General features: G+C 34.7%; 1 protein-coding gene across 1 annotated transcript in view; it reads right to left on the bottom strand.

Annotated features, from left to right (window-relative positions):
• Nucleotides 1-24,335, bottom strand: part of LOC109100245 (dystrophin-like) — a 100,378-nt gene that overhangs the window by 64,355 nt on the left and 11,688 nt on the right. Inside the window, exons 3-22 of the mRNA XM_042730632.1 lie at nucleotides 23,377-23,469; nucleotides 22,434-22,511; nucleotides 21,894-21,986; nucleotides 19,552-19,724; nucleotides 19,114-19,232; nucleotides 18,040-18,218; nucleotides 17,530-17,664; nucleotides 15,609-15,800; nucleotides 12,970-13,151; nucleotides 12,708-12,858; nucleotides 12,508-12,627; nucleotides 12,155-12,158; nucleotides 11,828-11,925; nucleotides 11,469-11,576; nucleotides 10,663-10,842; nucleotides 10,256-10,428; nucleotides 8,840-8,963; nucleotides 8,479-8,566; nucleotides 7,876-8,117; nucleotides 640-820 (exon numbers count right to left, since the gene is read on the bottom strand). Of these exons, the coding sequence (XP_042586566.1) occupies nucleotides 640-820; nucleotides 7,876-8,117; nucleotides 8,479-8,566; nucleotides 8,840-8,963; nucleotides 10,256-10,428; nucleotides 10,663-10,842; nucleotides 11,469-11,576; nucleotides 11,828-11,925; nucleotides 12,155-12,158; nucleotides 12,508-12,627; nucleotides 12,708-12,858; nucleotides 12,970-13,151; nucleotides 15,609-15,800; nucleotides 17,530-17,664; nucleotides 18,040-18,218; nucleotides 19,114-19,232; nucleotides 19,552-19,724; nucleotides 21,894-21,986; nucleotides 22,434-22,511; nucleotides 23,377-23,469 (2,713 nt within the window). The remainder of the gene's footprint in view (nucleotides 1-639; nucleotides 821-7,875; nucleotides 8,118-8,478; nucleotides 8,567-8,839; nucleotides 8,964-10,255; nucleotides 10,429-10,662; nucleotides 10,843-11,468; nucleotides 11,577-11,827; nucleotides 11,926-12,154; nucleotides 12,159-12,507; nucleotides 12,628-12,707; nucleotides 12,859-12,969; nucleotides 13,152-15,608; nucleotides 15,801-17,529; nucleotides 17,665-18,039; nucleotides 18,219-19,113; nucleotides 19,233-19,551; nucleotides 19,725-21,893; nucleotides 21,987-22,433; nucleotides 22,512-23,376; nucleotides 23,470-24,335) is intronic.

Below are 24,335 nucleotides of genomic sequence, written 5' to 3'. Positions count from 1 at the left end.
AAAAGAAAAGAAAACATGTCTAAACACACAATCTCCTACACAACATCTGCTAGCAGTCCTGCAGCTTTCCACAGAACTCAAATGTCCATCATTCACAAAGTTCAACAAATGCCCCACTCCCTGTTTGTTTTTCACAAATACTTCATCTATTGAATAAATGTTACTTTTTAATTAAAACTATTGATTAATTCATCATTAATCACAATTTAATAATTATTAAATAATGTTTCAGCTACTATTCATAGTGAATTACTGTCAGCTCCATTTTCAGTCACATAATTCTGATGATTTTCTGACACAAACAGCGTAGTAAAAATAAAAATATGGTGCATACACATTGGTGTTCGTGTAGTAGTTTAGGTTTTAAGAATCATTCTGGATTGTTTGGAAACTCAAACTCAAAATTAGAACAAGGCCATGAAAGTTTCAGACACTTGCGTAGCATAATAGGAGAGAGATGCTCGTTGATTTTGAAAGATTTATGAAAATGCTGCCAGCTCTGAGGCTATCGTGATCAAACCAGACCACACTACAGTCTGAATCCTATCTACAAGTGCTGTCATAGTACAGTATGTGAGTGATCCACTTTTAAACTCCCTCAAAGTTAACCCAAATAGCATAGCGCTAGACATCCCTCACCCAGGACAAGCTGTCGTTCCCTGGCCCTCAGGTCCTCGAGGACATGCTGGTAGTGCTCTTGGAAAGCAGAGATGTCAGCATCAAATAGAACAGGCGTCTCTTCTTTCTGCTGCAGCTCCTGAAGTTGTTCATGCAGCTTGTCCACTTGTGGTTGGAGAACTGAGAGGCGAGCAATCTCATCCTGTGAAAGGTAATAAAGAATTGGGCTTATAACGTTTCAAGCTAAGTCACATAATAGCACAAATACTGGCAGGAAAATGGCCCCATCTTTTTGCTGTTCACCCTCGTCACCTGGAGTGGGAATGAACATGAATATTTAGCACTTATAACCTGACTCATAACTTCAAACATTCAAAATGTCTATAATGATTTAAATGCAACAAATATTGCAACTGTTTTTACAGACTTCACAAATTCAATAAAAACTTTATAAAAAATAAATAAATACTTAAAAAAAAAGTAGCTTTGAGTTTACTTTCCACAACTCTTTCATTGCACCTTCTGTCCTTTAATAAAGAGCTATATAGAGCTTATTTATGATATGCTGTATATAAATTCCAATTGCCAATAAAATAGCTGTAATAAAAATGTATTTTTATTGATCCAATAAAAATAGTAACGTTGTAACTTATACAGATAACATTATTGCTGTCTGCTGCCATTTGAAATTCTCAGTTATGTGAACAGGAAATAACAAAACTTTATATATATGTGTATATATATATATATATATAATATATATATATATATATATATATATATATATATATATATATATATACACACACACACAGAAGGGTGGCCAACCAAAATGAGTTTTTTGCCGCAGCAAGTGCCGCCGCCGCTGCGTCTGCAAAGTGCATTTGCAGCTTTTGACCGCTGAGTGGCGCTTAAACCACAAGTTATCAAACAAGCGCATCAAAGCACATTTTCGCAAATAGCTGTCAGCTTTGCCTAGCCAATGTGTTACATTTGACGGCTACAGTTGGGGAAAATGAAAGTAAAACACTGTAGTTAAAATATTTAATATTCACAGATGAAAGTTTAGCACTTATGAAGTTATGTGCGTTTCTTAGAACGAATTCAAGCAGGATAAATGTCAAGCCTATGAGCCTGTGCTTATATTTTCTCTAAGCTACACAGTATTACACCATATTTTAGATTTGAAACATTTAATAGGTGTGCAGTATAATTTATATAATATGAATTATGTGTTATATTATCCTAAAGAAATGGTGGTTTACTTTGCATTGGAGCATTAAAAGTGTTAGCCTAGAGATAGGCTACATGGATTTATATGCAAAATGTCAATATTCTCACATATTAGGCCTATATTTGTCACAAATACATTTTTAATTTATATTTTAAAATTCCTTTAATAAAACAGCATGCACTTTTGTCACGCACATACTTTGTTATTCGTTACCTGTCCTTTATTTCGACAGATAACTTCTTGGGAAAAAGATATCTGTCTGTACACTGATTAAGAAATTGTTGCGTGTTTAATAAATTATTTCCTTTATTTTAGTAAAACGTGAGGCACTGTATAATTTTGCTCCCATTATTTAGACCTAATTAAAACAATAAACAAATAAATTAAACCTGCAAGATTTAGCTAAATCATTGACATTCTAAAGAATGAATGGATTAATAAAACGTCCACACGTTTAAACTCAAGTTTTCTCATTATAATCAACAAAATGCACATAATGTAAAAAAGAGCTTCATTAATTGACAACTTCAGTGATTTTAAAGGGAGCCTTCTTAACTTGCTTTCATACAATTAAAGTAAAGTTAAAAAAAAAATGCAGCCGCATTTAAATGCAGGTGTGTATCATATTCCTTAAAATATCAGAGTGCAAGATTTGCGCGGCGCGCATAATGCTGAGTGTGAGGAGAAGCATTTATTCTTATTTGTCTACATATTTTATCTTCATTACAAATCTTGTTTGGTTTTATTTTGGATAATTGCATGTAAAAAAATGATTTACTTTGTAATGCATATGCAAAATGTGAAACTGCAATCTTATTCGCAGTATATAGCATTTTATAATTATTTGTACAATAATATTTAACTTAACCTGCTTTATATTTTTATTATTTAATGCAAAAGAGATTTATTAAAACAAGTTTATAAGAATCATGCATCCATTTAATCTTGATCAAGAACAACTAATGATCAACAAATTGGAGCGGCATCAGCCGTTAGATCATTTTAAAACGTCAAATAGCCCTCAACTTACAGCTTATAACTGCATCTGTCTCGGTTGTAGACTTGTGAAGATTTATTTTTAATGCGGATCCCATACTGTAACCTAAAAGAAATATGCTCTATTATTATTCATATTCAAGTGTTTTTGCGAAAATTATTAATGCGCATGCATGACAGTGAGGCGCCTTCTCGATCACTTGAATTTTTTCCTGATAATGAAATAACTTAAAATTGGGGTGTCTCACATACATGAGAAATATATCTACAAAAAGCTTGAAATGTCTACTTTTAAAGGAACCAATTCAAAACGAAAGCATTATGTAATCTGTGAAGGTTGCATTTCTCTTTAAAAGGCGTGTAGAGTATACTGTGGAGAAGAGAGTTAGCACTGTGAAATTCTGTTAAAACTAACAATTATTAAACTGAATATATAATGTCTCTTTGGCAGACACTGTCTCAGTTGCAAACCCACAATTACCCAAAAGCCGTAACTACTACGAGGCAAAAACTGAATTCGGTCTGTTTTTTTTTGGCAGACACTGTCTATATGAAAGAGCAACAGATTTACACCTTTATTTCAACCCCCACAAGCTATACAGAACTACCCCCAAACCCCAACCCCCTCCAGCTGAACTGAATTCGGTCTGTTTTTCATCTGGGAGGGCCGGTGTTGTCATGCTACTGGGATGAAATATGCCTGCACTCACAGCAGTCCTACTCTTTTTATTTATTATTTTCTCACAGCCCATATTATTACTTTCACCAGACCACAATAATAACAAATTCTCAGTTGATAATTAATCATTCTTTTTACTAAAATCATTGTTACTCTGAGGAAGGCTTTAAGACCAAGCGGAATCCTCTGCCAGCTGCTCCCGTTTCACAGCGAGCGCGACTCGCGCTAACCGCACCCAGGTTCACCGTCAGCGTTCTGATTTTACAAAATCAGTTTGAGGTGAATGCAACTTATTTATCATGAGCCCAACATTTAGCAAGGCAGGAAAACATTCAGTCTACCTGAAGGAAGACATATTCCATTGTAAGTTAATGCTGTTAAATAGAGAGTTACAAAAAACAAACAAACAACAAAAAAAAAACTGTAGGCTATTCTTAAACTTGGACCTCATTATATTGAAGTACACATCCAAACACCAGAAGCAACCTACAGTATCTAAGTGTTCTTTCATTGAAAAGTATGCATTTTATTTATTCACAGGCTATATGGTTGAAATAATATTGTAAAGTCACCATTCTATAATGGTAAAATTTACTTTTTTTTATTTTTTTTTTTTAGAATAATTGTACATAAATGGGTGAAGCAAAACAAATATGATCAAAACAGATATGAACTTTTTAACTGCAGGCAGATATAGGCCTACATTATTGTACATTACAAATATTTGGATAGTCCCTTATTCTGTTCCTTATTTTCTACAAGAATAAACACTTATTTTCTACAAGAATAAACACTATTTTCTTAAAGAATAAAAGAGAAAGAATCACAATTAGCCCTTATTTTCCATTTCTGAAGTTAATTGGCAACCCTAATGATGATGTAATTATCTTTTGACTCCCCTGACAGTGGCACCTTCCTCAAAAAAACAAAAACAAAAACCTCATTTGTAGGAGATATGCGAGCGAATAATAGACTTAAAAAAAAAAAAAGTGGGTGCTTGGTTTCTGAAATGGAATACGAATACACTGTAAAAAATTATATGATGAAAAAGTCATGATAACATATTTTTAAGTTAGGCTTCTTTAATTCATAGAAATAATTTAAGCAATTTAAAGCTTTTTCTAATACTAGATTCAACTTGAATTTCAATACTATTAAACTGACTTTAAAATCTCAAGGAGTTTATAAGTTGAAACGGGTGAAAATATCACAGTACATGTTAAATAGCCTAAATGAACTTGTATCTTGTATAGTAACCGAGGACCTTGATTGCATGTTACCATGAAACTAACAATATAATTTGATTTTTTTAAAATGAACAATTCCTGCATAAAATGGGACAGCAACCTTTATATCAAACATTTTTAAATCGTCCACAGCTGAGCAACGCAGGAAGCAGGTTTTGCGCCAAAGGCTTTTTTTGTTTCTTAAAGTAATTTTCAGATGCAATGAAAAAAAGAAGAAAAAATTGATAAAATTATATATACCTGTATATATAATTGAGAGAGAAAGAGGGAGAGAGATTTTGTGATTGTTGTATATATCCACATTTGCAGAGAAGAGATATATATGCACATACCCACAGTGTGTGTGTGTATATATATATATATATATATATATATATTTACATTTTACATTTACATTTAGTCATTTAGCAGATGCTTTTATCCAAAGCGACTTACAAATGAGGAAAATGGAAGCAACCAAAATCAACAAAAGAGCAATGATATACAAGTGCTATAACAAGTCTCAGTTAGCTTAAATGCAGTACACATAGCAAGGGCTTTTAAATAATAAAATAAATAAAAAGAAAACAGATAGAATAGAAAAAGAATAGAGCAAGCTAGTGTTAGAAATTATTTGTATAATAAATGAAAAGAAAACAGATAGAATACAAAAAGATTAGAAAGCTAGTTAGTTTTTTTTTTTTTTAAAGAATAGAATTAAAATAGTGAGTTCTAAAGTTAGAGGGTCAAATAAAGATGGAAGAGATGTGTTTTAAGCCGATTCTTGAAAATGGCTAAGGACTCAGCTGCTCGGATTGAGTTGGGCAGGTCATTCCACCAGGAGGGAACATTTAATTTAAAAGTCCGTAAAAGTGACTTTGTGCTTCTTTGGGATGGCACAATCAAGCGATGTTCACCTGCAGAACGCAAGCTTCTAGAGGGCACATAAGTCTGAAGTAATGATTTAGGTAAAGGGGTGCAGATCCAGTGGTGGTTTTGTAGGCAAACATCAATGTCTTGAGTTTTATGCGAGCAGCTATTGGTAGCCAGTGCAAATTGATAAACAGAGGTGTGACGTGTATTATTTTCGGCTCATTAAAAATTAATCTAGCTGATATATATATATATATATTGTGACGTGTGTCCCGAGCGCTCGTCAGCGTCGCCCTGGCAACACAGCGGAATCACCGGCACTAGCTCGTCACGGGCTGAGCGGCCGCACCTGCAGCTCATGAAGAGGCGTCTACTTCAGCCGGGGAGGAAAGCAGTATGGGGAGCAATGTCTCCCGACACAGAGCCTAACTCTTTCCTCCTCTGTCACAGAGAGCAGCGTGTGACCGTCAGCCCCCACCAGGAGAGCAACCGCACGGGATCCACCACTCAAGACCCAGAGAGCACGAGGGAGTTGGAGCACTACGGAGAGCACCGTCTTCACTCAGAGCACTAAGTTATTAATAAATCCACCCTTCGGGGATTTTCCATATCGTCCATCGGTTGTCGTGTCGTACCTCACGCCGCCACATATATATATTATATATATACTATCTATAATGTATTATATATATATATATAGTATATATATATATATATATATATATATATATATATTATAATTACTTTTCTCTGCAAATATTGATTGAAATTACATTGATGTATTATTTTTTTAATTGATAACTAATTCATTAATATGTTTATGCTTAAACAGGTATATGAAGGATAAGAGTCTTTATATGTGTGTGTGTGTGTGTGTGTGTGTGTGTGTGTGTGTGTGTGTGTGTGTGTGTGTGTGTGTGTGAAATATCAGATGAGTATACCTGGGGCACAGTAAGATAAGGAATGGGTTAATCACATCAAATGATAAAATTATCACAGACACTCAAGGTCTTTAGGGAGACATGTCTCTTCTGAAAGACATATTACAGGAACAAGGATCAGGTAAAGAGACAGAAGCAAGAAAGACTCATATAGGAAGCTGTCAGGTACAGATATACTCAAAGATGAAAGAGGTAAGAACAGATGAACAAAGAGAGACTTTAAACCTGAGGAGCCTTGATCACTCAAAACTTTTTTAATCACACAACTTGTCTCTCTGCCTGTCATATCATATTCATTAATCTAACAGGCCACGTCTACCCCACTGAACATAGTCTACATCCATCAGACAGTGGAAATGTGCTCCTTTTTCAATTAAATCATCCAATATAAGTACCACCATCATAGCTAAATTACATAAAAATCTAACTGCAGTTAAAATTCATGAGCCAGGCCAGCCAGAGTGCCCGTCAAAGGGGTCGTTTTATGAGAAATTGATTTTCCTTGGTCTTTTGACATGAAAGACAGAATTTAAACAAAAAAATAAAATAAACAACTATATAAAACAAAAAAAAATAAAACACAAAAAAAAAAAAAAAAAATAATTAAAAAAAAAAAACCACTTTTATAAAAATCACCTCTTTATATACTTTTTGGGACCAGCTGTGTCTTCTTACCAGCTGTGTGGTCTCTCATTCTGATGGCACCCATTCACTGCAGAGGATTCATTGGTAAGCAAGTGATACAATGTTAAATATCTCTCAATGCTAAATCTGATGAGTAAATTTGAACAGTAAATTTATATATTTTCATTTTTGGGTGAACCATCTTTTAAAAGGGGGTCATAACATAATTTTTTTTATTACTTTTTTATGTTCTTTTTCTTGTGCCAGTCTAAACTTCAGGGACCTTGTTAAAAAATAAACTAAAAAAATAACCAGCTGTTCATTTCTAATTTTGGGAACCTCTGGAAGGACAGAATTGTGGAGGAAGTTCTGAAAGTTATAGTATGTTTTCCAAGTAAATCAAGCTCTTTTATCTCAAAAGATCAAGAAAAAAATCGAAGGTTATTTGTCTTATCGGACATGATAAAATGCCCTGCATGAATCCATCTTATGCATCATTGCATGGTTTTTTTTTTTTGCCTGAGATCAGATGAACACATGCAGTGGGTAAAGGGCATTATTACCTGGCCAGACACAGGAAAAGACAGACTTTGCCCTGTATATGAACACAGAACAGACACACATTGAAACACAAATCTACAAAGGATCAAGACCCCATGCATGAGGACAGACAATAGTGGTTACCCTGCAACGCTCAAGCTGAATCCTCAGAGGCTCCGGCTCACATGCGGGCGGCGACTGCACCTTGAGCCAGTTCTCGGCAGCCACCACAGCTTGCTCAAGTTGCTGGAAGAGATTGTAGAAGGCCAGGACTTTGGTCTGGTAGGCCAACCACGCCAGTCTTTCGGCCAGAAGAGCGCAGAAGTCGACCCATCGAGCACGTAACTGCTGAGCTGCTTGCTGGATGTCCTCGGAATTCTGACCATCTTTAGAGAAAGATCCATTAGGACAAATGAGATACTCATGCAGCTTTGAAACAGCATTTGCTGAGGCAATTAAGCTGGCAAAGGCTTTAGACTTTCAAAATAGCTGGGAAACGTCCCATCGATGCACATCTCTATGTATTATTAATAAAACTGACATTATGCAGGATTTTATTACTTTTATTAGCAGCAAAATGCAGATTATTGTGTTCCAAATAAGATGGGGGATATTCGTGTGTTTTTTACAAGACAACAAGGGCTAGTTTTGAATTATGCAAGACTGATTGAAAATCAAGGGGCGTTTACAAGACATTTTAACTGAAATTAACATGCATATGAAAATAATCACTTCAAATTTATTTACCGCTAGTGAGTTGATCCACCAAAGCCTGGGCTGAACGAGTGGCTTCTTGTAACTTCCTGAACTTTTCAGATTTTTCCCTGTCAATTGCCTCAAAAATGGTTGAAAAAAAATTCATACAGTAAACACCAATGAAACCTTTTTTTAGGTATTGTATTACATGTTTTAATAATTGCATTTACATATACTTTAATATATAACTATTACACTTTACACAATTTAAAAATAACAATTTAAATATATTTTATTTCTAATTCGTTCTAATGTAATATAATACATTTTGCAGTCTAATATATTTTAACTACACATTCATTTGTTGAATGAAACAGGTGGATCACTACAAAACATGCTAATGTAGCCCTACCAGCACTTTCTCATAGAGTTCTGCCACACTGCCGTCCTTACGGGAGATTGAGAACTCTGGATTTTGTAAAACAGCCTCTGACCGGGTCATAAAACTGTGAATTTCAGTGAAGTCCACATCAAATCTGCAGGGAAATTGATGAGAAAACAGCAAAACAAATTAGTTATTCTTGTTTGTTTGTTAGTCATTTGAATATTTTTGGGACTAAGGCATTGATTAGCATTTTTTCCCTCACTCCAGGGTCTGTGTTTCAGTATCATTTCTAAACTCAAAAGTGCAGTCTAACATGCAGTCAAAAAGTAAAAGAAGCTATTTAGACAAAAAATAAAAAAGGAAAGGAAAAAAACACCACATTCCTCATCAGTATCTCGTTTTATAGCAAAAATATGTAAAATGCTTAACACAACATAGAGAAAAAAAAAAAAACGATCAATTTCACTACAGATATTAGGACTTGTTTTCAGAGAACCTATCTTCATCATATTTTTTAGATAAATGAACTTGAAAGCGATATCATTTGTTGTCTAGAATTAGACATTCTTCATTCATATTAACAAAATGATCATACTGAGCGATCAATAGATTGCATTGTGCAAACAATGCTTTTAAAAACACTGTTTATGTCAATAAACATGCAGTAAGATCTGTTTGAAAGTTTGACTATTTTAGCTATTATTTAACCTTAAATCGAGTCCTATAAAATTATTACTTAAAGTATTACATCAATTCAAAATTTCAAAATGTCTAGATGTTTATTCCACAATGCAGGACAAGTGGTTTGGAAAATAGACAGATAGATGGATAAATAAATATTTATTATTCTGAAATGTGTTTTCTTTAAAATTGGAGATCTATATACTAGTTATTGTGCTTCTAAATTTATACGGATATATACATTTAATTTTTGCAAGGAAAAAAGTGCATAAATTGATGATTCATTCTAAACTCACTCATTATGTCCACTTAAATACTCTATAGACTGAGAATGTCTCTTCACCTAATATCCCCTAATTCTTACCAGCAGATAAAAGGTAGCAAATCATGTTCATGACTGTGATGTTATTAAATCTTATTGGCTATTTAAAAAGAATAGACAAGCCCTTCAATATATTCCCTCACAACTTTATGGTTCAGTTGGAAATACATCAACACGGGGAAAAAAAGGTACTTTAATGTTGTCTTTTAAAGCATAAACATCAAAAAACTGATTACCGTGTTATTTTCTAAAAGTTCAGTTTTACAATCTATTTCAACAATCTTGAAATAATGTTATTCTAGATAAAACATATTGAACTATCAATGTGTTTAATAAAAAATACAACCAAAACACATACACATACACAGCAAAGCTTAGTTGTCATAAATGGGTCTACTACATTTAGTGACCTGTGACAAAACCGAGGTACATAAGCTCACCTTTTCCGCAGTTCTGAATCAGCAATCTGTCGCTTCTTTTGAGGTGGAGGGGTAGACATACCCTCCTTAGTATGCTTCACCATCTTTTTCTGGTTCGTGGTCACCTTGGTGACAGTTGCCATGGTTGTATGCGTGAGCTCCGACTGGGATGTGGTGGTGACAATAGTTGAAAACTAAGAGGGACAAAAGTTGTTAGACAGGCAAGTGTACATGTATAGAAGTCTGATTCTTGTGTGCATATGAAGAGAGAGAGAGAGAGTGAGATACAGCAAGAGTGCTTTATTTATTCTGAGTGATGGCATGGCCATGTAGGAAGCCATATCAAATTCTGAGAGAAATAGAAATAGATGGAACTATATTGCGGAAAAGATGAGACACAGTAAATGGAATTGCATTAGCATAACCACCTTGGTGCTGGTGAGATGAAGCGACTGTACCAATTTGTCCCAGCGCTGAGCAAACCTCTCCAGCTTAGCCTCTAGTTTCCCAGCAGCCTCTTTGCTCTTAATGTTGGTCAGCAGATCTTGAACGAGGGAGCAAAGCTTGTCCATGGTTTGCCTTAAAAACCACACTAAAAATTTAAAAATCTGAGGAACGAACATCAGCCGACAGTCTTTAAGTTCTGAAATTCATTCTTAAAGGTATAGTCAGGCCAAAAATGAAATTCTGGCATCATTTACTCCCCTCATGTCATTTCAAACCTGGATGCATTTCATTCTTCTATGAAACACAAAAGATATTTTGAAGAATATTGGTAACCAAACAGTTTAGTTTCCCAATGACCTCCATTATAGATTTTTTGGTCCATACTACTGAAGTAAATGGGACATGAAACCATTTGGTTACCACCAAAAAAAAAAAAGTCATACAAGTTTTGAACGATATGAGGGGGAGTAAATGATGACAGAATAAAAAATTTTGGGTACACTGTACTTTTAAAGTCAGTCTTGAAAACCTTGTAAAACACTTAACATCTACATAACATCTAACTTCAGTTGTTGCATTAGTAAAAAGGCCTGATTTCAAAATGAAATGATATTTGAAACCCGTTTTAATTCTGAAAATTTCCTGAAAATTTTACGTCATGCAGCATATTCAACAAGAAAAAAAAAATCGAAACACTTGATTGTATCCATCAGGACTTGATTGTTAATCATGCAAAGTAGGGTTGACTTTAATGCTTCAGTGAGTTTGGATTATGTGTGCCACTTACAGCGAGCTTCCTGAGGTTGGCGGCTACTTCATTTGGGTCATTTGTGCCGCTGCTTTGAATGGACTGAACTAACTCCTCCTTCTGAGTCAGCCAAGAATCAAACAGCAGCTATAAAACAAGCACAGTGGATTAAAGGAAGATTGTGAGATGTGTTCTGCACTGCTGCTTTTCCTGTTTCTTTTGAGCACTGGTGATGTTATCACGCTGACTCTCTTGAGAAAAGAGGCCTTCAAAACCTTTATGTTTCCCCAGACATGCTCTCATTATAGTCATTTAACAGGCAGGATTCAAAAGGCATTTTGAAAGCTGCTAAATGCATTGTAAAAGCTTTTTCAGCAGAGTCTAGAAGGATTCAGTACCTGTTCCTCAGAGAAATGCTGCCAGCACAGCAGGATCTTTTGAAGGAGAATCCAACGCTCTTCAGTCCATTTGCAGATTGCTGCCCATCGTTCCAAAAACGATCCAAGTAAACAAAACATTATACCACAGTTATTTAGTCCAATCATCCAATCAGACCTCAGGACTGTGGTTACGGTAACAAAGGCAACATTCACAAAGAAGTAGAATACGGTTTTCAGTCCTGCATTTGAGTAATTAAGTAACAAAGGCAACATTCACAAAGAAGTAGAATACGGTTTTCAGTCCTGCATTTGAGTAATTAATGCAGTTGCATTCACACACATTTTGGTTCTTTACAGGATTGACAACTGTATTCAATAACAAAACTCACACCCATACATTTTCAACATAACTGTGTGAATGAAACCTTACTGGATAACTAATTGTTATTAATTGTTACTAATCACATTATACAGTGCACGAGAGCTGCTCTGCACTGCACTTATGCGTGTCTAGCTGTGCATAAACATCTTGCATTTTTTCATATGTGGTTTTACAGAGACGCAAATATGAATCATCTGAAGGTTAAGGTCCAGTCAATGTCCTCCACCGGAGCTCTTGCTGCCAGACAGGGATAGATTTATTATAGAATATTAATCCTAACTCTGTCCTGCTTGGGTAATTTAATGACAACATTTACCTGCAGTTTTTCCTCCAAGGCTGCGGTGGCGCCATTACCACTGTTCTCATCTACTACCACCACCATGTGAGTCAGAGAGTTCACTCGCACTTGCTCTAGCTCCAGATCTTCCTGTAAAAGCTGTAGGCACAATTAAGTCTTTACTGTTTTTTGTTTGTTTGTTTTTTTGTTTTAACACACCAAAAAATTACAGTACGTACTTTTTGCTCTTCAATTTGATGCTTTATGTCATCAAGTTCAGGCCCTAAAGGCTGTGCTCCCATTCTTTTAATCCGCGTTTCGGTTGTGTCCAGCCAATCAGAGAGCTGCTTCAGCTGCTGGTGCTGCAGGTCCATCAAAACTTCATGAAGCTGAAATGTTCCAAAACATCAATTATACAAAGGTTGTAAATAGCAAAGGTCTTTCTGTAACTTACAGGTTTATATTCCTGGCTAAAGGCTTATCATGCAAACATGTGACCACCTGCTCTGTTTCTCCATACTGGCCACACGCAGATGTTCCCAGCGAGAGTTGAGCAGATTCATCTGTTCCCGCACCTCCCTCTCTTCATCATCAGTCAGCTGCCCTCCAGACAACAACACACTTCCTGCTTTGAGAACACGGCCCACACTGCCCTGATGGGACGTTAACTCCACCATGTAGCCCTGGACACACACACACACACACACACACACACACACACACACACACACACACACACACACATATATATATATACAGTGCAATGGTAAGACATTTAAATTTAAACATTTGCCATTGCCTTTGATGTACATTAAATATTTAGATTTAATTATTACTTTATTGCAAAATTATTACTTTATTGCAAAAAATTTTTTAATAAATAATAATAATAATAAAATAAACAAGTAGCTTTGCAAGGGTTCGACTGTCAACAATTAAAGAAATTTGCAAGCAACCAAGCCACAACTTTTGCTATGCAAATTGTTAAATTCAATATATAAAATATTTGTATTAAATTATATATCTTTATTCATTTTTTTTATATAAAATCTCAATGACCCCAAACTTTGGAACAGTGGTGTGTATACAGTATATTTAAAATGTATTCAAAATACCAGACAAATATATTGAAAGAAAAAAAATCTGTAAGAATTCAGTAAATTGATCAAAAGTGACAGTAAAGACTTTAAAATTGTTACAAAATTATTCCTTTTCAAAAAAAAATACTGTTCTTTTTTAACATTCTATTCTTAAAACCAAAATAATAATTGTATCAGTGTATCCACAAAAAAGTATTAAGCATTACAACTGTTTTTAATATTGATAATAAGATTTATTTTTCTTTTATCTAGAGTAATGGCTTCTGAAAAATTCAGCTTCGTCATCACAGGAATAAATTACATTTTTAAATATATTGAAATACTGTAATAATATTTAATATTCCATAATATTTTTTAAATTGTAACAATATTTAAGAGAAAATTTCAATTACCCCAAACTAGTTTAAAAATTTTAATATATATAACATTTATTAAAAATGATCCATATATATAAAACAGTTCATATACACTGTAAATGGCCTTAAACATTGACTACATAACATAAAACTTACAAAGAACTGCATGATTCCAACACAGCAGATCTATCAACAAACAAAAATGTGCAAAGCAATAATATGCTTTAAGAACTCTTAACTTGTCTGCACTAAGTTTCTTTGCTCTGGCATCTAAAAAATAAATCTCTCTGTATGTCTGTTTTCATCTTTTACACCTTCTCTCAATGAGTCGTTACACTCATTATATCATGCCATTCTCTCAGTCATTTAATATCCCCAGATAACTTTTCAATTCACACCCACGCAAGGCACAGTTTGATCCTTTGACTCCCAGGCCAACCATTCTAAAAGATGTTGGAATATGAAACTGAGAAAACACTCATAATTACCATCTGTCAGGAATGGAGAAATCTGATTTATTCAGAGACTATAAACACTGGGGGCTTACAAAGATCTGGGTTAATAGTAACAGCCCACAACTTTTTGAACAATATATCTTAGTCCTAAAACTTTCAAACAGCATCCTTCACCCTTTAGGTTCAAAGTTAGTTTGAAGAAATTAATCACCTGTCTGAATTTAGAGCCGTTCCTCTACGTTTCACACAAGTGTAAAACATCAGTCTTATATTGGCCAGATGTCAGACACTGAATAAATGTATCTAGACGTGTCAGCTGAAGAGCATATTTGGGACAATACAGACTTAAATTGAACTTTATAGACAAAATCTGAAATGCATAGGTAGCTATGAGTTATTTTTAGAGCAACATGAAAATGTATTAAGAAGAACACTGAAGTTTGGTCAAAATTAGTATTTATTTGTTTAATTAGTCAAAACTAATGTATAATTGTTATCTTAGGGCTGTCAAATCGATTAATCGCAATTAATCGCAACCAAAATAAAAGTTTATTTTATTGTTTACATAATATATGTGTGTGTACTGTATATATATATATATATATATATATATATATATATATATATAGAAATATATTACATATATTTCTAAAATATATACATTTATATATAAATTTATACAGTAAACATATATTATGTAAACATAAACTTTTATTTTGGTTGCGATTAATCGTGATTAATCAAGTTGACAGGGGCTGTAAAAGGACCGTTTGAACTTATATTTTTCTGCATGGCCTTCAACATTCGGCAAAGGTCATGTCATAAGACTCTGAGCTTATGTGGAAATCCATAGCTGTCATATTGCGGCTAAAGCTCATGAAATCACAACAAATACAGCTAGCTTTAATAGCGATTCCTGGATCATCTTCACCTCTAGAGGCAATCTCTTTTGTCTGCTGACGCTAAAAAAGACATAGGACATGACATCATTGTCTTTGAACATTCATAAACTGTTTTTGGGTGTAGTCCTCCAGATGTTTGCTCTGAACTAGTAGCCGAACATGACAGCTGTGCACTAGTCCTTAAGCTCTGACATTATAATTGAGACATGATGTGATTTTGGTGTTACTTTAGAACAAAAGTGCCAATGTCATGTTTCTCTCTCTCTTTTTCACACTCATCTGCTTTCACCTCAAAAGCTTCAGAAGACAAACTGACAAACAAATTACCTCATGGGTGTGAAACTGCTCTTTGACTTCTTCGACAAGAGAGGAGATGGGTGGCTGTGCTTGCAAGCCGTCCTCCGCAGAGAGCAGCCAGGTCAGGACCTCCTCCAGGGCACTCTGGTAGCTTTCCAGCTCATTTAGCCCCTGTGGCAGGGGACTGGGGGACGGTCGCAGCTCATCGGGCTTGTCTGGAGACTGCAGGCAGATAGATGGGAGACAAATGGATTAGATGATGGTATAGATTTAAAAATAAAACAAATATTACATTTTGGTCACACTTTAGTTTGGGGACCAATTCTCACTATTGACTAGCTAGTAACTACAACTTTATCCACAATAAACATAAAATCTAAAATAAGGTCAATACAGTATAATGCATTAATATGTGCTAAGTACTAATAAACAGCCAATATGCTAGTCATATGAATGTTAGTAAGCAACTAGTTAATACTGAGAATTGGTCCCCAAACTAAACTGTTACCTCAGGTTTTTTTTTTTTTTATAATCAAATTAAGACCTGCCTAAAGAGCATATTGGCAATGAGGAGGCAGGAGTGGTTGGCTAATCATGGGTACACACACGTGTGTCACTAAAGTCCCTGGAGTAACGACTGTTTCATCTTTAAAGTTAGCCTTCTAATTTTCTTTTCCTGCTTTGGGAAATACCCTCTGTCCTCGCATGTGTTTGAGTGAAATGCACTGGCTGACTGATAATATCAGGGTGGTTTCAGATTGAATTTGAAGATTGTGCGGGGCCTCTTGGTGGTGAGTTATGATTTAGCACTAGGTTTATTAGTGGTGCTTGTGCTGTTGCTCATATTTCAACAAATTCCTAACCATGAGTATTCACATTCGCTGCATAATTTGTCATACCATTTGCACAGTGAACAATAAAAATTCCAAGTACACAGCTTTTTGAGATGTTTCAATGTTAAAGTTTTTGAAAATTTGTTATGTGCTTTAGTAATTTTTATTAGTTTTTGTTTAGATATGTGTGTATATAGACTATATATATACGTTTTGAATACATTGTTACATTTCCAGAAGAAATTGTGAGTGGTGCTTGTCAAAACGGTGTTGTTATTTATATATATATATATATATATATATATATATATATATATATATATATATATATATATATACTGTATATTATATATAATAAATGTATTATATAATATATAATTTAACTGTATAGTGAAGTTCATTTTTATTTCAGTTTTAATCATTTTAATCCTTCAACTGATTTAATTCATTTACTTGCCAAGGCAACATAAAAAAAAAATGTAAGTTTAAGTTAAGTTTGTCATCTACTGTTTACATTTATTTCAGCTTTATTTCAATTACCAAACAATTAGTTTTAATGGTGTTAGTTTAAGGTAAAAATAACAACACCGTTTTGACAAGCACCACTCACAACTTCTTCTGAAAATGTAACAATGTATTCAAAACGTAAAAATATGGGAGTGTTCCATCAACTAGACTGATCGTTGAAACAGGAAGTTGGTCAACCAGAGATGCCTTATGTAGATAAAAGTATCTCAGGAACACAGAATTTCACTTTTAAATACTACATGCTAAACTAGATTCTTATATTTTCCAAAGAAAATGTGAGTGGTGCTCACAATGCTTGTTTTTTGTGTGCTGTGCAGTTGCTCTGGTGTTCTGGATAGTTCCATACTTAAAATCAAAAAAGCTCACCCCAAGTCTCTGAAATATCCCTCAGGTCCTTTTCTCATTGCAAATCTATGGCATTTTGTCAGTATTGTTGTCTGCCAGGCCAATACAATCAATAAGTTGGAATAAGCTTTAGCAAGTGAAGTGTGACACCACTGATATCAGTCAGAGGTTGTTGTACAATAGAAACAAACTACAACTCCTGGCAACTACAACTGTGGAAGAACCAGCAGTCAACAAAAACCAACCTGTGTGGTGAGCAACTTCCTCTGCTGTTCAGGTGTCTTGACGTAGGCAGCTTGAGTGAAGGCATAGCTTTTAAATCGAGGCTTATAGGAGGGAGACGGGCTGCGAACACAACTCTGGGCCACACTGACTGTGATCTAAGAGAAGTACAGAAGACAAGAAAAAGACTGTAAAAAGCAAAACAAAAGCCACAGAGATGGATGGAAATACTGAGCAGAGTTGAGTGATGAGCTGGATATGGCAGTGAGAAGGACGATGAGGACGTTAGAATGCAGATGAGCAAAATTAGATCACAAATTACAAAACATAATTCAATGTCAGCTGGCAAAGTGTGTTGAGAAGCTAGAGGTGCATTCGATATCCTGAGAACATCTGAAAACCTTTTAGAAACCAGAAGCTTTCATATGAGACATATGTGGCGCCAGAGATAATGGCTCCATCCATGCATTACAATTACTGCACACCGTTCAAAACGCTGCATGTCTATAAGTGTGTGTGTGTGTTCTTCTGACCTGCTGGGAGTACCGCTGTTGGGTTTGAAAGAGGACGTGCTCCTCCTTGGTTACTGTAGCTCGAGGGAGGGTCTCTACCTCTTGGATGGCCTCCATGCTCACGCCATGGGGCAGCACTTGGAACAGGGAGGTGACGTACATAATGATGGATTTCTTATCTGGATGAGCTATAGCAACATCTGCGAAGGAGAAAAGATATGCCCATGAGTTAAGCAATGACTTAATTGACTTAATTAATCTAACTCCTAGAGGAGACATATGTGAGATTATTAGAGTCTTTTTCACATTAGACAAATGTGAGAAGCAGATGATCGCTGCAAACATTACTTTGTCGAGTGATGTGTACTACTAAGTTTTGGATTTATATGATTTTTTTTTTTGTTTAAAAGTCTATTATGCTCACAAAGGCTGCATTTATTTAATCAAAAATACATTAATAACATAATATATAAATAACAAAAACAGTAATATTGTGAAATATTATTAGAATTTAAAAAAAGTTTTAATTTATTGTTTTAAAATGTAATTTATTTCTGTGATGGCAAAACTGAATTTTTAGCATCAATACTCCAAAATTCAATGTCATATGATCTTTCAGAAATCATTCTAAGGTGCTGATTTGGTGCTCAGGAAACATTTCTTATTATTATCAATGTTGAAGATATCTGTGTTAATTGTGGTAAAAGGGGGGTAAAAGAGATCCAAATATTTTTTTCTCCAAACTTGTGCATGGTAGTGTAAATATAACTATCATTTATTTAAATAAACTATACATGTTTTCTATGCACTTATCCACCGGAAAGAAACATCATGCATATACTGTATATTAGATCTCTGCAATAACTTTCCTTTCCTTGGGATCTGTCATACAGAACAAGTCACAAGTGGTACAAGCTCATCTATGAATTATTCCCCTCTGGCATCAATTATATGATGAAATTCAGTTTTAGATGTTGATGTAACAAGACGTTTCCTCCCATCCAAAAAAAAAAAATAAAAAAAAGCCCTGTCTGTATTACTCATAAAAACTTCAAAGGCTATTGTGAATGAGAAGAAGAAAAGAGGAGGTCATACCCTCAGGGTCCAACAGTCGGTCGATGCCTAAACTCTTCTCCGCAACTTTGAAGGCGTGATCCAGTCTCTCAATGGCATTATCCTGTTGCTCCACCACATTCCAGTTAAACAGTTCTGGCCTGGCAAAAAAAAAAAAGACAAAGCAGATGATGTAATTAATATAGGATATTTAATAACTTAAATTATTTTCTGTGCACATGCTTGAAATAGCTAAAAGCAGATCGAAACAGCTGGTTCATTACCCAGATGAACTACACAGAAAAACAGAAAAACAATAAGCCATAATCAACTTCAAAAATTGCTTTAAGCCAAGCCAGAATTCATCCATGCAGTTTATGACCAATGAATATAAAACATTCATTTTCAATTTCATTAGTCATGAAACCAATGATTTCTGTGATTTCCAAAAAAGCTGCCAAAAATAATAACCCCACACACCTGTGGCTGTGAATGAGAGCATTGAAGGCAAAACCATCCGCCCAGCTGCTGGAGAAGTTGACCACATTGGAGTCTTTGTAGTTTTTAGTGGACTGCCTGACCCAACTTAACAGAATCTTTTCACTGTTTGTCTGCTGTAGGTCTGCCATGACATCTTTCATCACATCCTTAACCTGTATAAGGAGAGGATATACATATTTATCAGAACAGTGACAAACATAGCAACATGACCTCATAAAGCTAATGTTTAGAGACAGACTTTTTGATTACAGTTTTATTTACCGGATAAGAACAACAAAAATCTGTGATAACGCTTAAGTACCCTGGACATGTATGTTGGTAATACCATTTATATTAGATGAATGCAGTATATATCAGTCATTACCATGGTACAAATCATAGTGCATAGTGTCTGTTCAATGGTAATATCCTGGTTGGATGTGTACCATGGTAATACCATGGAATTCTTTAAAATGCTTAAGAGTAAATACTAAGTACAAAAATGTGGTAATACACTACCGGTCAAATGTTTGGGGTCTGTAAGATTTTTGATAGAAGCCTCACCAAGGTTGCATTTATTTGATCAGAAATACAATAAAAATAGTAGGGCTGCCCCCTAATAGTCGACTAACATTTAGTCGACGAGAAAAGGCTTGGTCGACTAAACTTTATTAGACCTTTATTTGCAGAAAAAAAAAAAAAAATCACAGGAAGTGGTGAGGTCACGCAGTCTGTGACGAACAGATCGTTAATTGATGAATTTTGTGGTAATACAGTAGCCTACATCCAAACGCTCGCCTATCATTCATCAACCTCAAATATGGTTTATCATCTGATATATGTAAGTAGTAGCAACTTTACATGGCCGCTCAATCTAATGTTACATTTACATTACATTTATACATTTAGCAGACGCTTTTATCCAAATCAACTTACAGTGCATTCAGGCTATACATTTTTTACAATGATGTGTGTTCCCTGGGAATCAAACCCACAACTTTTTGCACTGCTAACGCAGTGTTTTACCAACTGAGACACAGGGACACCCTGTTAATGTTAACCTAGAAAAATGTGTGCTATTCAAGTATCTGAACAGGAGCACTCACAGCATGACAGATGGAGGCACCTGTGAGCTCACTTGCACTTTAAATACTTCGTCATTTTGGTCATACAGATAAAAATAATACATCTTTCGAATCTGTAAAGCTGCTACGTTTATTTGTGTGCACACTCAATTAACAACAAAACATTGCGCTTTTGTAAAATAATGAAAGTAAACAGGATTTTTGCCGTTCTTTCGTTCTTTCACTTTCTGCCGTCTTGGTCTTAGAACTTGATCGTGAAACTCTGTGTATACTTGCCTTACAGACATGAAAAATATATCTATGGAGAGTGAAATGTCTACGTTCAAATGAAACAATTCAAATCTGAAAAAAACAAATATTCTTAGATTATGTAATCCGTATGAAACTTCTGTGGAGATGGCGAGTCAGTGTCGCTGAAAACACCGAAAACACTAGTTTATCAATAGATTATTAAAATGTTAATGCAGTTTAATCTTACTGTTTTTCCCTGACACATTCATCATCTTTACTTCTGCCACTATGTGTGCCCTTGAGCGCTTATTAGGCTATGTAGGCAATTAAATGCTCATTATCATGATTTAAATGGTTTATTATTAAACATGCAATTAGTCGACTAATGCTTAAAATGAACGACTACTAATCGACCAGAAAAATAGTCGAGGGCAGCCCTAAAATATAGTAACATTATTATAAGAAATATTATTACAATTTAAAAGAACTGTTTTATATTTGAAATATATTTTAAAATGTAATTTATTCCTGTGATGACAAAGCTTAATTTTCAGCAGCCATCCCTCCAGTCTTCAGTGTCACATGATCTATCACCATGGTATTACTATTTTTGTTTTTACATGTACCATTATAACACCATGGTAATCTCTGAAATACTTAGGAGTATAATGTAAATTCCATGAATATGGTAATCAGTATTTTTTCAAACTAGTCTCAATGCCAAATATTACTGAGTCTTAAATGCCCTTATTCCTGTAACCACCTCCAACATAAGATGAAGGAGGATGACATCATTTGCTCTGAACATAAACCACAGTAGGACCACCTTATCAGATAAACAGAAAAAACACAGAGGAAACGAGTTCCTGTACAGATAAGCACATGACAGTCCACTGCAAATGTGCTACATATAAAACCTTTGATAGAACAGCATAATGGATGATAAAGTTCCTTTAGTGCGCTACTGCCCTTGAAGGCAAACCAGAAAGATTGTAGGTCTGATTCCAACGTATTGAACTCTCATACCTGCCAGTGGAGAATGATGCTCCAGATGAGCCCCAGGGTCAGTTTATGATTCCCATCTACAATGTCAGCTCCTCCAATGTTCACCAGCTCAACCTAGAAATGGAGCGGATGGGAATGTAAGAACCTTCATTCCTCATAATGAGACCAGGAATATGTATTAAGACAGTAAACAGGGTCAGTTTTGATTTTATGTTGACTTCAAACAAGATAAGGATTTGATACTTCAGCCACATCAGTTTTTAATATCAACAGTTTGATATTTGCAGGAAAATTACTTCAACCAGACGTTATAATTTGCAATCATTCTTTGCTCTTATTTAGTTCTTTAAACACGTATTAAAGCTGTCTGGTTGTTTCACTACGTTTTATCAAGCAGAAAAGCTTTTGTGTCTTTGAAATGGATAAGTGCCATTACCTTATCCAACTGTAAATTTTGCTTCTGAATAATTTTGTCTTGCATTTTTTAAAAAAGCTCAACCGAAACATTGAAATTCCAAAAGCTGTGAAGAGTAAAACAGCCTGTTGAACCAATTAGCTCACATTGTTCTTCTGAAGGATCTGCAGGGCCCTGTTAACATTGTTGAGGGAGTGCACTCGAGTGAAACCACGTTCTTTAACCTGCAAATGAAGAACATACTGTATCAGAACTGAACTCTGAGCATCCATTGCAAATGAATCCAACCATTTATGCACTCAGCCTTGTCCAAACGCTTTGAAACCAGGAGTATTTTTTCCTTGATAAAAATAGAACAATGAAAAGAGTCTCAGAATATCAGCTCTCAGAGCCAATTAAAGGGATAGTTCACCCAAATATGAAAACTCTATCATTTACTCACCCTATTGAAGGGGTGGCCGCTATGACCAAAATTATGGCTGTTAATTTAACTAATAATTTAAATGTTTTACACATTAAAATAACATATTGTAAATAATCTAGTCACTAATTTTTAATACTTTCAAAGTAATTTTTTTGTTCTTTCAAAAGAGAAAGACATAATCTTAAATCTTAAAATAATGCTTTAAAATAAGAACCTTAAACTTAAAATAATGATTCATAATGAATATAATTGGATGCTGTACATTTAAAGATGCAACATAGTAAACATTTAAAAAGCAGTTTGCTTTTAAAAGAGCCAACTGAATCTGAAATCACTTTCCAGGAGAATTACATTAGTGTAAGTGTTAAACTTTCATTAATGATATAAATTTTAGTTGTTTCTTACTCAAACCTATTGTATGACTTCATTAGTTTTGAAATGTGTTGCATGAGATGCACTGACCGATTATTCTGATGATTTTTCATCCGTTATGAAGCTTGAAATTCTTATTCCACATTCGTTGTAATTGCATGGAAAAGAGTACTATGATGACTTTCCTTAAAATTTTATTTTGCATTTATGAGTAAATGATGGTGAGAAGTGTTCTTTTGGGGTGAACTATTCCTTTAAGAGCTTATTTTGTTAACATTTAAAGATGGACCCACTAGTTCATGGCCAACGAGACCCTCCAGGAGTTCAAGAAGACGTCGGCCATCACACAGATCAGTGAAGAGGTCATCGATAGGTGGTCTTCTTGTCTGGAGAATAAACAGAACTTGTAGAACAAGAAAGTGGCGGGTCTTTATTTAGGCCTTTATGAAATGTGCCCAGTATTTTCAAGTGGAGTATTTGAGGGTGTATATTATTAAAAATAAATTAGAATGACAAGATGACACCGTTTGTTTTTTTTTTTTGTTATTTTATTAATATATTTATTTATTTATTTTTGAGTAGAAAAAGTAGACATTCTCTAAGCTTCTTCCCTCAGAGCTATGCTTTGCAGCAAACACTTCTCTCTCAGTTTGAAGGACAAAGAACTGAAGTCCTTCCTCTGTTAACATACTGTAAAAAGGACCCTAACAGAGTTACAAAGAGAACGCAAAAACCTCTGTTGCTCAATGCTCAAAAAAATCTAAAGCAAATATTCAAGCATTCACACTCACATCCTGTCATAGATGAAGGTTAGTGACAAGACTCTGTGCAAGGGTGAATCTTAACTTTTAACCTCAAGATCAAGACTATATGCAAGTGTGAATCTTAACGTTTAACCTTGATATCAATCCTGTCTACCTTACATCTCCTCATCCACCCACCATGTTGTAGGTGGATGAATAACAACATTTCAGTTCATACACCTATAACATGCTATTTCAGGCTGCAACAACATAAATCCATGAAGATTTATCTGAAAGTCATAATTTAAAGATTGTCTGAACTGGTTAACCAAAACAGATTTTGCATAATTACGATTTTTTTTTAAATCTGCCATTAAGCAGATAGTTCACCTAAAAATGAAAATTTTGTCATCAAATTATTTCAATTGAAGATATTTTGAAAAATCTTGGTAACCAAACAGTTGGTGGTAGCCAATGACTTCTATAGTACAGATAAAAATACTATAAAG

This window comes from Cyprinus carpio, chromosome A1 (assembly GCF_018340385.1).
Source record: "Cyprinus carpio isolate SPL01 chromosome A1, ASM1834038v1, whole genome shotgun sequence".
NCBI classification, from domain to species: Eukaryota; Metazoa; Chordata; class Actinopteri; order Cypriniformes; family Cyprinidae; genus Cyprinus; species Cyprinus carpio.
This window is presented reverse-complemented; position numbering and strand designations above follow the sequence as displayed.